A 13,523-nucleotide genomic window follows, 5' to 3' on the forward strand; every position below is an offset into this window, starting at 1 on the left:
AGGGAGTTATAAGGGCTATAAGCACATTGTTGGGAGTAAGTCTTACATTATCCAAGAAGATGAGGCCCAGCTAGCAGAGCTAGTCAAGGATCTGAGCAAGAGAGCATTCCCTATGAGAAAACTAGCAATACATGTTCTTGCCACCCAATTTGCAGAAGCCAATGGGATAAAAGGCCTTGCCCCTGCAGGTCAGAAAAACCCAGGCCTCAATATGAGGAAGCCGGAGTCACTCTATACTGTCCGAGTTGCCTGCATTAACCCTGTTTCTTTGCGAAAGTGGTTCACTTCTTACAGCAAAGTTATTACTGAGCATGGGATCCAGAATTAAGGGAGGGAGTGGGAGGGAAGAGGTTGTTGTGACAGTGAGGAAAGGCAGCTTTATACTGTATGAATTGTGGACAGATTTATAAACCTTCTGTAATAAAGTTTAACAAATATATACATGGAGTCTTAATTCATATTGATTAACAGAAAAAGGAAATATTGCCTGTGAAATTATATCAAATATGAATTTAATTGTGCAATAAATATGCTTAAACTAGCCTAAATCAATGATAAGATGTGCTGTACCAATCACCCACATGTTACAAAAAAAAAAAAGAAAAGATTTTGGGTCAATTTACATAAAAGGGTATGTCAAGCCACCTTTTAATATGCTATTTAACTTATTTCCTCCTCAAATGGATAGGTGGCATCTTCAGTAGCCTATTACAGAAATATACCAGTATTGGGCTAATGTTTTTAATTTAAAGCAAGAAAGCTTTCACAAGGCGGAAATTCCAAAAACTGACCCAATCACTCTTAATTCACCTATATTTTTGGCGTGTACTTTTTTCACCCACAAAATAATCACTATATGTTGATTTATTATTGTTTTTATTTAGAACAATATTTATAGTCAAATATGGGTATTGACCTTAGTCAAAACAGGAATACCTACCTGCAGACTGATATAGCCTACGTAAGTTTGTCAGTAAAAATGTTCACTACAATAAAATAAAATAAAACAATTAAAAAAACAACGCCGTCCTTGCGCATATCCATCATCATCCCTTATGAAAATATAAAATTGCCCCACATTCTCTGTTCTCGCCGTGGGCGGATCGGGTCATAACAGGGGACAAAGGGCTGAATATGTGCGATATTTTTAGAGCGCGGTGCTGTCACACGGAGGCGGAGCGCGGATGCTTGACGGCCGGGGATGCGAGTGTCACACAGCAGGTGGAGACTGACTACTGAAGGAAATATAACCGAACCACTGACGCGAACCGACCACAGAATCTAAAAGCACATTTGATGAGGAAAAGAGGAAATATCAGATACCCCATCCGCTCTAAATGCGTGAGACGTGATAGTGGTAAGACACTTTTATGTGGTCCTGATATATATTTTTTTGAAATATCTCGGTGCGCTGTTGCTGTGGGAAACAGATTTCTAGCGCATTATGCCGCTTATAATCAAATACTATTGTGCTGGGCGTGAGGGGGCCGTATACTGTAGCCTACAGTACAAAACAAGAGCATCTGTTCTAGAAATTATCTGCTAAATGATTTCCATTTGTGTTTAAAAGAAGATATACTACATGTCTTTTCCATATACTGTTTACCATCAACCTTTGTCTTATGGTGGCCAAGAGAACTATGATATCGACGTTTGTGGTACTTGCGACACACATCCTCAATGTTTCTAATATGACGAAAACACTAGTATTTTTAAACGGAACATCGAATGAATTTAGGTTGAGGCCTGTTTACATTCCATATCATAGGCCTATATAGTTTTATGTTAGCATATCGTGCTATACAGGCAATACTTTTAATGCATAGGAAATAAAGGTTAGTCCACAGCATTCTGCGTAAGCGTTAATAGGGTAAGGGGTGATTAGATAGACAGACAGACAGACAGACAGACAGACATATAGATAGTTGGGTGGATGGATGGAGTCAGAAGTTTACATTCATCTTAGCCAAATACATTTAAACTTGCTTTTCACAATTCCTGACATTTAATCGTACAAAACATTCCTTGAGATGTTTCTTATCCACATAGTTTTCCTTCCTCATGATGCCATCAATTTTGTGAAGTGCACTAGTCCCTCCTGCAGCAAAGCACCTCCATAACTTGTTACTGCCACCCCATGCTTCGCGGTTGGAATGGTGTTCTTCAGCTTGCAAGCCTCAGCCTTTTTCCTCCAAACATAATGATGGTCATTACGGCCAAACAGTTCCATTTTTTTTTTCATTAGGCCAGAGGACACGTCTCTGTAGAGGACACTTACAAAAAGTAAGATCTTGGTCCCCATGTGCACTTGCAAACTGTAGTCTGGCTGTTTTGTGGCGGTTTTGGAGCAGTTGCTTCTTCCTTGCCTTTCAAGTTATGTCGATATATGACTTGTTTTACTGTGGATGTAGATACTTGTCTGCCTTTTTCCTCCAGCATCTTCACAAGGTCCTTTGCTGTTGTTCTGGGATTGATTTTCACTTTTCACAGAATGCATCTCCTTCTTGAGTGGCATGATGGCTGCGTGGTCCCATGGTGTTTATACTTGTGTACCATTGTTTGTATAGATGAAAATGGTAACTTCAGGCATTTGGAAATTGCTCCCAAAGATGAAACAGACTTGTGGAGGTCCACATTGTTTTTTCTGAGGTCTTGGCTGATTTCTTTTGATTTTTCCATGATGTCAAGCAAAGAGGCACTGAGTTTGAAGGTAGGCCTTAAAATACATACACAGGTACACTTTGAGTACACCTCCTTTCAGAAGCTAATTGGTTAATTGTCTAAAGGCTTGACATAATTTTCTGGAATTTTCCAAGCTGTTTAAAGGCAAAGTTAACTTAATTCAGTGTATGTAAACTTCTGACCCACTGGAATTGTGATATAGTCAATTAAAAGTTAAACAATCTGTCTGTAAACAATTGTACAATTCCTCATGTCATGCATAAAGTAGATGTCCTAAACGACTTCCCAAAACTGTAGTTTTCTAATATTAAATCTGTGGAGTGGTTCAAAAATGAGTGTATGTAAACTTCTGACTTCAACTGTATATAGTAGGGATGTCCCAATCAGCTATTTTGGCCCCTATCCAATATTTAAATATTAAATATCTGCTGATACAGAGTCCCGATCCGATACTTGTATTTGCCTAGATAATAGAGCTGCAGACTCTTTTTTTTGTTTGTTTACAAAATAACTAAACAAAGTTACTATAAGATGTCTTCAGCTTAATGCATAACTTAGTGCAGCTAGCATTTCTAAAAAACTCACATATAAAATCAACTTCTACTTAGAATGGTGTAATAGCTTATTTTAACTTTAATATTCAAGTACAAAAATAAATCACAAATCTGTAGTTCTGTATGGATGAATATAAATCTTACATACACTTACAAATGGTGTAAACATCTTGACTTGAATAGTCACAACAAAATATTTATTCTATAAAAACTAATTTAAAATTTCGCAATTCCACTTAAAAGTGGTGTAAACAGTTACATTTGAACAGGCCCAAGTTCAACAATAATGAAACTAAAATAGTTCTGTTGTTACAATATCATTGTGACAACCAGTAAAAACCATGACAGCTCCAGTGAGAAATTATTAATATCTATGGACTGTTTACTGTCTTTGAGTTTTGCTGTAACACAAATCACTAATTAGTAAGCAAATGCATGAAGACGTGGTGCCGTTATTGAAAGTTAAACAGTTATGTTTATTATTAGTGGTATTGTGACCAACATTAATCTGATATAAATTTGGATGAGTGACTGATGATGAGATATTGAGAGCACCTGAAGAGTGCACGTCTTTGATTGACACAGAGAGCGCTCATGTTAAAGAGAGTAAAGCTAAAATTGCTCATGATTGCTCAGTGTTTATTTGTTGTTTCATTTGTTTTTGAACCTGTTAGCAGCCTCTATATCCTCTTCCTGTTCACTGTGCAACGAGTCCGAATAACTACTGTAACGACTCTAGAAAATGGGCAAATTAATATTTTGTACACATGTAATTCTTACATATTTTTAAAAACAAACTGGGATATTCATCTCATTCACTGAAACCTGGCAACTGCCCAATGACTATTTTCATCTTAATCAAACAACCCCTACTGGTTATACTTACATCAGCCAACCTCGCTCTAGTGGGCGGGGGGGTGGGGTTGCTGTTGTCTATCGTGACACGATCAAAGTGAAAACAATCAGTATACCTCATGTTTCTTCTTTTGAATGTTTGGCTGTTAAACTCTATGGCATTCAACCATTGATAATTTTAACACTTTATAGGCCACCTAAACCATCTGATGTGTTCTTAACTGAATTTTCTGCATTAATGACTTCGCTAAATGTCTATTCTCCCAATGTATTACTTGTTGGTGATTTTAATATCCATGTTGATGCCACTACTACTTGTTCCTTTGCTGCTGATTTTATGTCATTACTTGATGGTCTGGATGTTTCCCAAAATGTCCATTTTCCCACTCACAACAAAGGTCATACTCTAGATTTAGTTTGTTCATCTGGTATTGTTCCCTGTAATGTAACACATGCTGATTTACCTATCTCTGATCACAAAGTTGTTTTATTTGAAGTTTCTGTCCCAGTTTCCAGGTATAAACATCAACGCAATATAGCCTACAGAAACATAAAACACATCACTCCTTCGGACCTTATGAGCCTCATAAATACATACTCGACTACTGACTCCCTCTGTCCCTCCAGCCTCATCACTCATTACAATGACTGCCTATCTTCCTCTCTTGATGACCTTGCTCCCATTCACACTCGTTCTGTTTCCTTCAACCGCTCGGCACCGTGGTATACACCTGACCTCCGCCAGTTAAAAAGATGTGGGAGACGTCTCGAGCGCCTGTATAAATGGACAGGCCTTGTATCTCATGAACAGGCCTATAAAGATCACCTTTTGCAATATAATAACACCATTTCTGCTGCTAGAACATCTTACTATTCGAACATTATAACCTCTGGAAATAACAATTCTAAGCTCCTGTTTTCTACGGTAAACCGGCTCCTTAAACCACCTGAAAATGTACTCTCTGACCCCTCAACGGATCTCTGCAACAAGTTTTTAAACTTTTTTCATGCAAAAATTCAAGGAATTCATCACCATCTGCTTAATATTCCTAGCATTCCAGCTCATAACCTGACCTACATAACTGCCCTGCAAGGCTCTGCTTCAGTCATCTCCCTCTCAAACTTTACCTTGGTCTCAGAGAACCAGATCAATGAACTTGTCAGTAAATCAAAATCATCTACTTCACAATTAGACCCTATCCCTACCAGTCTTCTTAAAGCATGCTTGTCCTCCATTGCACCATTACTCACTACATTAGTTAATTCCTCCCTCACTACAGGCATTGTACCGTCCACCCTTAAAACTGCTGCAGTCACTCCTGTCCTTAAAAAGCCAAACGCGGATCCCGATGACCTGAACAGCTACCGTCCCATCTCCAATCTTCCTTTTGTCTCCAAGATACTGGAGCGGGTCGTGGCACATCAACTACATCACCATCTCATCTATAATGATCTGTATGAACATTTCCAGTCTGGTTTCCGTGCTAAACATAGCACGGAAACAGCATTGGTTAAAATCACCAATGATCTACTCTGTGCTGCTGACTCTGGTCTATTGTCCATCCTGATCCTGCTTGACTTGAGCGCTGCTTTTGACACCATTTCACATCCTCTCCTCATTGAACGTCTGGCCAGCATTGGTATCATGGGGGATGCACTTTCCTGGTTCTGTTCATACCTCACGGATCGTCAGCAGTTCGTACAACTCAAACATTTTAAATCGGCCTGTGCGCCTGTGCCTCAGGGTGTCCCCCAGGGGTCAGTGTTGGGTCCACTACTCTTCATTATATATCTGCTTCCGTTGGGCATGATCATGAGACACCACAAAATTCATTTTCACTGTTATGCTGACGACACCCAGCTTTATATTTCAACTAAACCTTCTTCTCCCTTTCCACCAACCTCACTCACCAACTGTCTTCAAGACATTCAAACTTGGATGAACACAAACTTTTTAAAACTTAACGCCAATAAGACCGAAGTCATGCTTATCGGCTCCAGATCTACTCTTTCAAAACAGCAAAATCTAAATTTAACCATAGATGAGACCACGGTCCCTCTGTCAACTCAAGTCAAAAGCCTTGGTGTCATTCTGGACAGTTTCCTTTCATTTAAATTTCAGATTAAATCACTTACCCGGGCTTCGTTCTTTCATCTTCGAAATATCTCTAGGCTTAGACCCTCATTGACACAAGCCAGCACTGAAACATTAATTCATGCACTTGTCACGTCTTGTCTGGATTATTGCAACTCCCTACTCATCGGTCTTCCTTCAAAGCTGTTAAATAGACTTCAACTTATTCAGAATTCTGCCGCTCGAATCCTCACTGGTTCCAGACCATCTGATCATATCACACCTATCCTTATCACTCTACATTGGCTCCCTGTGCATTAGCGTATTGACTTTAAGATCCTCGTCATCACCTACAAAGCACTCCATAATCTTGCACCCAGCTATATTTATGGCCTCCTATCAGGATATGTTCCTACACGCTCCCTTCGCTCTTCCTCAACTGGCCTACTTGTCACCCCCAAATTCCGTCTATCCACCATGGGGGCCAGGGCCTTCAGTTGCGCTGCTCCAAGACTCTGGAATGCCCTTCCCTCTTACATTCGACAGGCAGACACAGTCAATTCATTTAAAAAATTGTTAAAGACCTATCTTTTTAAGAAAACTTTTAATCTTTAAAACATTTTTTCTATATTGCCATAGTTACCCTACTGACACTCTTTATAGTGCTTTCTTCGGGCGTTCTTAGCATTTTGCTGATTTGTCATATTTGTAACATGTATTAGCATAATATGAATTTAAATGTATTTGTATTTTTAAGTCCTCCGAAACATGTAAGATGTCCTTGGGTATTTAGAAAGGCTTCGGCCAAATAAAATGTATTATTATTATTATTATTATTATCTCAATTACATCATGTCTGAAAGTTAAAATTCGTGAATGCTTAGAATTACCAACAACTCACCCTCCATTGGCCATTCTGTCATGCTTCAAGGGCTAAGAAAGCATTCTTTCATTAGAGGAGCAGTGTATGTGTGATTGCCTGCATGCTGCAAAAAAGATCGACCCTAAATCTAAGCACAATTGGCCGATTGCGTATTTAAGACGAATTTCGGCCGATTGTGATCGCCAGCCGATCGATCGGGACATCTCAGTTAGGTAGATGGATGGATGGATGGATGGATGGATGGATGGATGGATGGATGGATGGATGGATGGATGGGTGGATGGATGGATGTTTTAATGTGGGTTTACATGCATGCATGCATGGTTGCATCTGAATCACAGATTCCAAAAATAGCAAACACATATGAGTCTCTAGTGTTGCCTAGCATGCATGTGTAATCTTATGTAATCACCCTAAGGCAAGGAACCGTCATCACATACAGATGCAGATTGTAAAAAATATGCATGTGTGTGCAAGCTTTGGCGTCGCTGAACCTTAAATTGCACTCTTAAGCTCTGATCTCTTGGCAGAAAATATTATAATCCCTGTATTTCCCACTATTGAAAATCTGCTTTTGGATTCAACCAGCACTGTCATTGAAGAACTGCAGTATTCTCATTATCTCTGTCTCTTCTGTTTTCTGTATAGCAAACCATGGTGGACCCATTGGAACCTGACAACCAGAGTAAATTCACTGAGCCGCAGTTTGAAACCCCTTCTGCAGCCTCTGAAGCACCATGTCTACCTGAACCAGTTGATGATAGAGATAAAGATATTGGTGTAAATGCTAGCCTGCAGACAGAACCCAGTCCTGAACCTGTACTGAGTTCTGAAGAACCATGCCAGCCACAAAACAACCAGAATAGTCAACCAGAAGAGCAGAAACTGCATTTGGATCTTTTCAATTTTGACTCACCTGCTGCAGAAGGCAGCAGGTATGTGCTGACAAGCCCTCACTCACTTGAGGCATGTGCACGCTGTGGGGTGAAACCTGTAGAACTTCTGCCACGACCACTGTCTGATTTTGCCCGTGAGGCACCCGGTCGCAGCATGCGTGTTGCTACTGGAATGTTTGAAATATATGAGAAGGATAGACATGCTAAACTCCGACAGTGCAGAGAGGAGAGAGAGCGGATTATAAGAGAGGAAAAACGACGGATTCTACAGGCAGCTCTCAACAACAATAGTAGTACTCTGGCTTCAGAGAAGTCACAGGATGCTGTAAATGATGGAATGTCTCAGCAAACTAATCACAGTTTAACTAATTCTGGCACAGCTCTTAAAACATCACCTGCTTGCTGTGGTGTACTGAAAAAACAATTCACATCAATGGACCATAAAAGTACAACACCAGGATCAGGACAGCTTACTAAAGTATCAACATCCAGCTCTCCTCCTGTCTCAAAAAACAGTCCAGTAAACTCTACTCATACTGCTAAAGGAACTTCTGCAAAAAAGACAAAATCTTCTCGTGAAGCAGAACCTGAGGGAAAACCTCCATGGACAAAGCCTTCAGTAATCCAACGGTCAATCCAGCCAGCTCCAGCAGGCCAGGGTACAAAGAAAACCTCCAGTACTCCCACAAAAGCTGCAAATACTTTTCCCAGATCAATTCCAAAACCCTCTTCTTTTCCAAGGACACCGACTTCACTTGCTCCAATAGTGTCAAAATCTGCTGTCCAAAGTCCTGCCAATGGAATCACTACTCCATTTGCACAGCAAAATGGACACACCAAATCAAAGGTTAGATGCAGAAGTCACTCGCTGGAGTCTTTGCGAAGAAGGCGTGAAACGATATGCACCTCTACTGCTTCAACAACTACCACCACTACTACCACATGTACCTCCTCAGAATCTGCTTCCTCATCCTATAGCTGGGATGGTAGAGATCATTGGGCTAAGACATCAAGCCCTCGTGCTCGCACTTTAGCTACCTTTAACTCCCTGATGGGTCGTAGTTTGAGCTTGGGAGACCTTAGCCACTCTCCACAGACAACGCAGAAAGTGGAACGCATTGTAAAGGAGGTGAAACGCCGTGGACTTAAAGCTGTTCCAGAACGTGACCGAAAGATTGCTGCATTAATGTTAGCCAGATACCAAGAGGAGGACATAATGAGTCAAACTAGATATGTAGCACACTTACAATGGGACAGTGAGCGGAGACTAGAAGAACTGAGACGAGAGCGCGAAGAGCGGGAGAAACAGAGGGCTGTGCAGCAGTGTCAGCGTGCATGGCAGTCACAAGTTTCCACCAGGCAGCGCTGGCTTAGCCAGCAGGAGCAAGAGGCAGCACAAGCAAAGCTTCGCCAGGTGGCAGAAAGTGAGGAGCGTTGGCGGGAGCTGGCTGAGCAACAAGAGCGCAGCAGGTTGCAGAAGCTGCAACAGGCTGCTCGCGAAGAGAAACACAAGAAGGCACTACAGGAACAGAATCTTAAAGCTCTGGAGGAGGAACGAGCTTCCATGGTTGAGCAGGAGAAACTGCTCCTCAAGGAGAAACTGACCATCGCTGAGCTGAAGCGACAAGAGCGAGAACATCAAATTCAAGAAGAACGTCGTGGACTCAATCGTGCAGAGAAAAGGCGGCATGCAGCTCTTATCCAAGAGATTGCGCGACGTGAGGTGGATGAACGTGAAGAAGCACGTAGAACAGCAGAGGTGAAACTAAGTAAGTCCTTGGAAAACTATGAGCAGATACAGGAACGACGTGGGCAAGAGTTAAAGGAGAAAGCTAAGCGAGAAGAAAAGCAGATCCAGAGAGCAAGACGGGCCGCTGAGAAACGTGAGCAACAACAAAAGGAACAGATGGAGGCAAAGGCAAGGGAAGCCGAAAAACGAGCACAACAAGCTGCGCAAGTGGCTGAAGAGAGGGCACGGGAGAAGGCTCAACGTGCTGTGCTGAGCAGGCAGGAAAAGGAAAGGCTTCAAAGGCTTAACCGTCAGCGTGTGGAGGAGGAGGAGAAACAGCGCCGCCTAGAATTACTGCAGTCTATTGAGCGCAAACTAGAAAAAAGTGAACAGATATTCAGAGAAAAGCGTGCAGTGTTGGAAAGCGCCAGATCAGTGGCACGTGCTTCTTTCCACGTGCGGGATCGTGTTCGTGAAGAGACAAATATGCGCACCTTTGACAAAATGGCCCTGGAGGCTCAGTTAAAAGCACATTTAGTTGAGAAGTGAGCTCTTCGATGTTTAACTTGTTTACTCTGTCCATGCACATCTGTCTAAAAATAAGCTGTGCTTGAGCTAACATGCTAGCCTCATCACCAAAGCAACAGTACTGCTGATTGTGCCCTCAAGTGTCATATCTTAAGATTCATTTTTGTATCCCTTTATTCCTAATACTGGACCATTTTCATCATGTAATTTTTATTTTTAAATGGTAATCTCAGAACTGTGTGATTATGTGTGAATGATCATATGTAAGGGCATGATTGTCTTTTGGGAACTGTATTTAAACAGTTAATTGTTTACATTGTTTAAGGTTGGCTTTGTTTCCTTGATGAAGAAGAAAAGCATCTGGAATTCCTTTATAAGAGAGAGGAGACTCTTGTTTTAGGAATCTAGGTTGTAAGAGGGTGAGCCATGACTTTGTGTGAAAACCAAACTCCAGTGAAATTCTGACCGTGCATTACTGCCGACAGTAGGTACATGGCAAAGAATGATCTCAGCACAGTGTAGCTGCTGATGAAGCACAGGAGTCTTCGGTCAGCAACAGAACCATCAGTTCTCAAATCTACACTGACATCCACACTCAATCAGGTGTGTTCGATTTTCTTCTCTTGTTTAAAATAAACTTCATTTTGGGCATGCTACTTACCATTTGGCTGTGTCCGTAATTGAATACTAGCTTACTATGTCTGAAGACTGCAGAATATGTACTCTAAAGTTACAAGTGAAACAGTAGGCATTATGCAATGATAACGATTCAAGCAGTAATCTGTTACATTGTCTAGTTATCACTTTGGAAGTAGGATTGTTTTAAAAAAAATGTTATTCCATTTTGTGTAGAAATGTCTTACATTTTGACAGCACGATCAGATAATGAGCCAAGATCGCAGTAGATAGCAAATATAGCAAGTATAAATATTGATTCTGCACTTGCGGTTCAGACATCATAGTGGAAATGGAAGGTCAAGCTGAGAGTTTTGCATTGTGGTGTGTAGTATTAATGTGTCTTATCTGCCCTATTTAAACAGTTATGTAGGCATAGTCAAGGTTTTGAAGAGGACATGGTGAAGTAGAGGATTCAGGCTAGCTGTATTCAGCTCTCATGTTTCTAAAAGTGCCATGTCATCCTTGTACATATCCAGAGGACGAGATTCAAAGGGAGCATCAATTTCTGTGTGAAAATTACTGCAGTTGGGATTTCTGGACACACCTCCCAGTAAATTCCTATATGATAACCTGACCCATAGTGATGCTTGTCAAACCAGCCATATGTCAGGTTTTTTTTTTTCTTCTTTTTTATTTCTACTGTACTGCAGTCTAGATTCTGATCAAAAACTGTATTTTATGGGTATCTGTAAAGGGATAAATGGAAAGGAGGAGATGAGAACTGGCTTGACAATATAAATAATAGTTTTAATGATAAACTTAAAAGACAAACACACACGACGGACATGTCAGTAAACTATCTCTCTCTCCCGCACGATCCTCTGCAGTCGACCTTTATCCCTCTCGGAGGCTTAATTAGCCTAATACGGGACCGGGTTTGTAGGATCACGACCTGGCCCCGCCCTCCACCCTGCCACAGTATCAAATTTTCAAATACACTTATGTATGGGCTCTTTGGAAAATTATTTGGAAAGATTATTGCACATTTCTTGAACATTTCGATCTTCAAGAGAGCTTAGCTTTAAAACATTTGATTGTACTGTATGTCCTCATACAGCAGCCTAATGGTTAATTTTATTGTATTATTTAATAAAGAGTGTTAAGCTTCTATGAACTAACTGACTCTGGTTTGTCTCTTCTGATGCAGGTTTGGGAGTGGAGAAGATGGTGTTGACATCCGTGGACTAATTCAGTTTAATATGCCCTAAGAGACTGCAAAAGACATTTCAACTGATCACAGACCCCTTATTACTTTCTGGCAGTGACTCAGATAATCATGATGTAATTGGAAAGTTTAATAAACACTGAAGCCATGTTACTTACAGGATATCCAAGATCACACATCAACACTGGTTTTAATAACATAAAATCCCAAAGAAACCATTTCATTTGTGTACACTTTATGCATTGCAGGTAAAATTTGAGGGGCTTTTTAAATTAAAGCAAATAGCGGTGCTGCTAAATAATAACCAGCTAACTGACAATTCCTTATTAGTGTGAAGGTTTCATAGCTAGTAATCTCGATGCTCTGAACGTAGACAGTAAGTTCATGCATGAATCCAAAAAGCAAGCATAAACTACAGGTATACACTTTGATTTCATTACAGATTTTATATTAATGCAATCAATATTCAAGTTAGCTGTAGATTTGGCTAGCAATCTCATAATATAAAATGATTGTAGCATTAAAAATATCTATCTTATCAAAGTATTTTATATTTTGGCTCATAACTACTAATTGTTACTTTACTTTTCTTTTGTAAGAAGAAAAAACTTCATTTTCCAAATCACATCCTACTGCAAAAAAAAAAAAAGGTTCATTAAATGAGGCATGCAGGGTGACATTTTACATGAGAACCAACCAGTTTTTTATTTTTTTATTTTTTTATAAATACATTTATTTGGAAGGGTGTAAGTACCTAGAGTATAGAGGACTGACAGGATTAGGTTTCAGGATAACTTTAAACATGAATAGCATGATTTAAATATAGGTGATGTGTGATTTTTTTTTTTGGACGTGTAATACTTACTAAAATTATATTATTCTTTACGCCTTTCTATACATTACTCTCTCCTGTCCCAGTTTAATATGCAGAGACAAATGATTACTCTATTCAGATTATAAAATCATAATCACATTTCACATTTTGAAATCATATTACTTGAGCATCCTGATGAGCTCAACAGAGCTATATTGACTTTACCAGTAGTGTGTGTGACTTTGGAGAGGGACAACCCAGTGGCAGATGGGCGACTGTAAGAGAAACCTGTTTGAAAACATAATTTTTGCAATTCCATTAAGTAACGGAAGTTGCACAGAAATTACATTCTTCACCTATAATTTTAGAGCCCAAATAACTCTGCATTGAATTTGTCTACATTTCATAAATATTTTAATTTGTATGTTTTGAAGGGTGTATGGTTGTACAGTACCTGCTAGTTTTTATTGTATAAGATTCATGTTGTTTTCACTTAAATGATGTGATTAAAATCATTTTTAAATATATTTTGCATATCTTTGCTTGTCAAGTTATAATACTGTATTATTCTACAGTGTTATAAATGTACAACTGAATGGGCCAAATTTCACAGCAAGTGAAAACTTTCCCCTTTCTGAAACTTGACTGTTGAACTTTCCCTAAAC

General features: G+C 39.9%; 1 protein-coding gene across 1 annotated transcript; it reads left to right on the top strand.

The window, feature by feature from the left end:
• Positions 1 to 1,222: 1,222 nt before the first annotated feature.
• On the top strand, positions 1,223 to 13,509 carry ccdc177 (coiled-coil domain containing 177). Its single transcript, XM_052153907.1, has 3 exons — positions 1,223 to 1,357; positions 7,697 to 10,804; positions 12,027 to 13,509. Exon 2 carries the CDS (start codon positions 7,703 to 7,705, stop codon positions 10,220 to 10,222), a length of 2,520 nt encoding a protein of 839 aa, XP_052009867.1. The 5' UTR covers positions 1,223 to 1,357; positions 7,697 to 7,702; the 3' UTR covers positions 10,223 to 10,804; positions 12,027 to 13,509.
• The last annotated feature ends 14 nt before the right edge of the window (positions 13,510 to 13,523 follow it).

The sequence above is a fragment of the Xyrauchen texanus genome, chromosome 22 (assembly GCF_025860055.1).
Source record: "Xyrauchen texanus isolate HMW12.3.18 chromosome 22, RBS_HiC_50CHRs, whole genome shotgun sequence".
Lineage (NCBI taxonomy): Eukaryota > Metazoa > Chordata > Actinopteri > Cypriniformes > Catostomidae > Xyrauchen > Xyrauchen texanus.

Bases quoted from the DNA above. Each gene is read 5' to 3' on its own strand.
- ccdc177 (XM_052153907.1), top strand. From the start codon at position 7,703: ATGGTGGACCCATTGGAACCTGACAACCAGAGTAAATTCACTGAGCCG.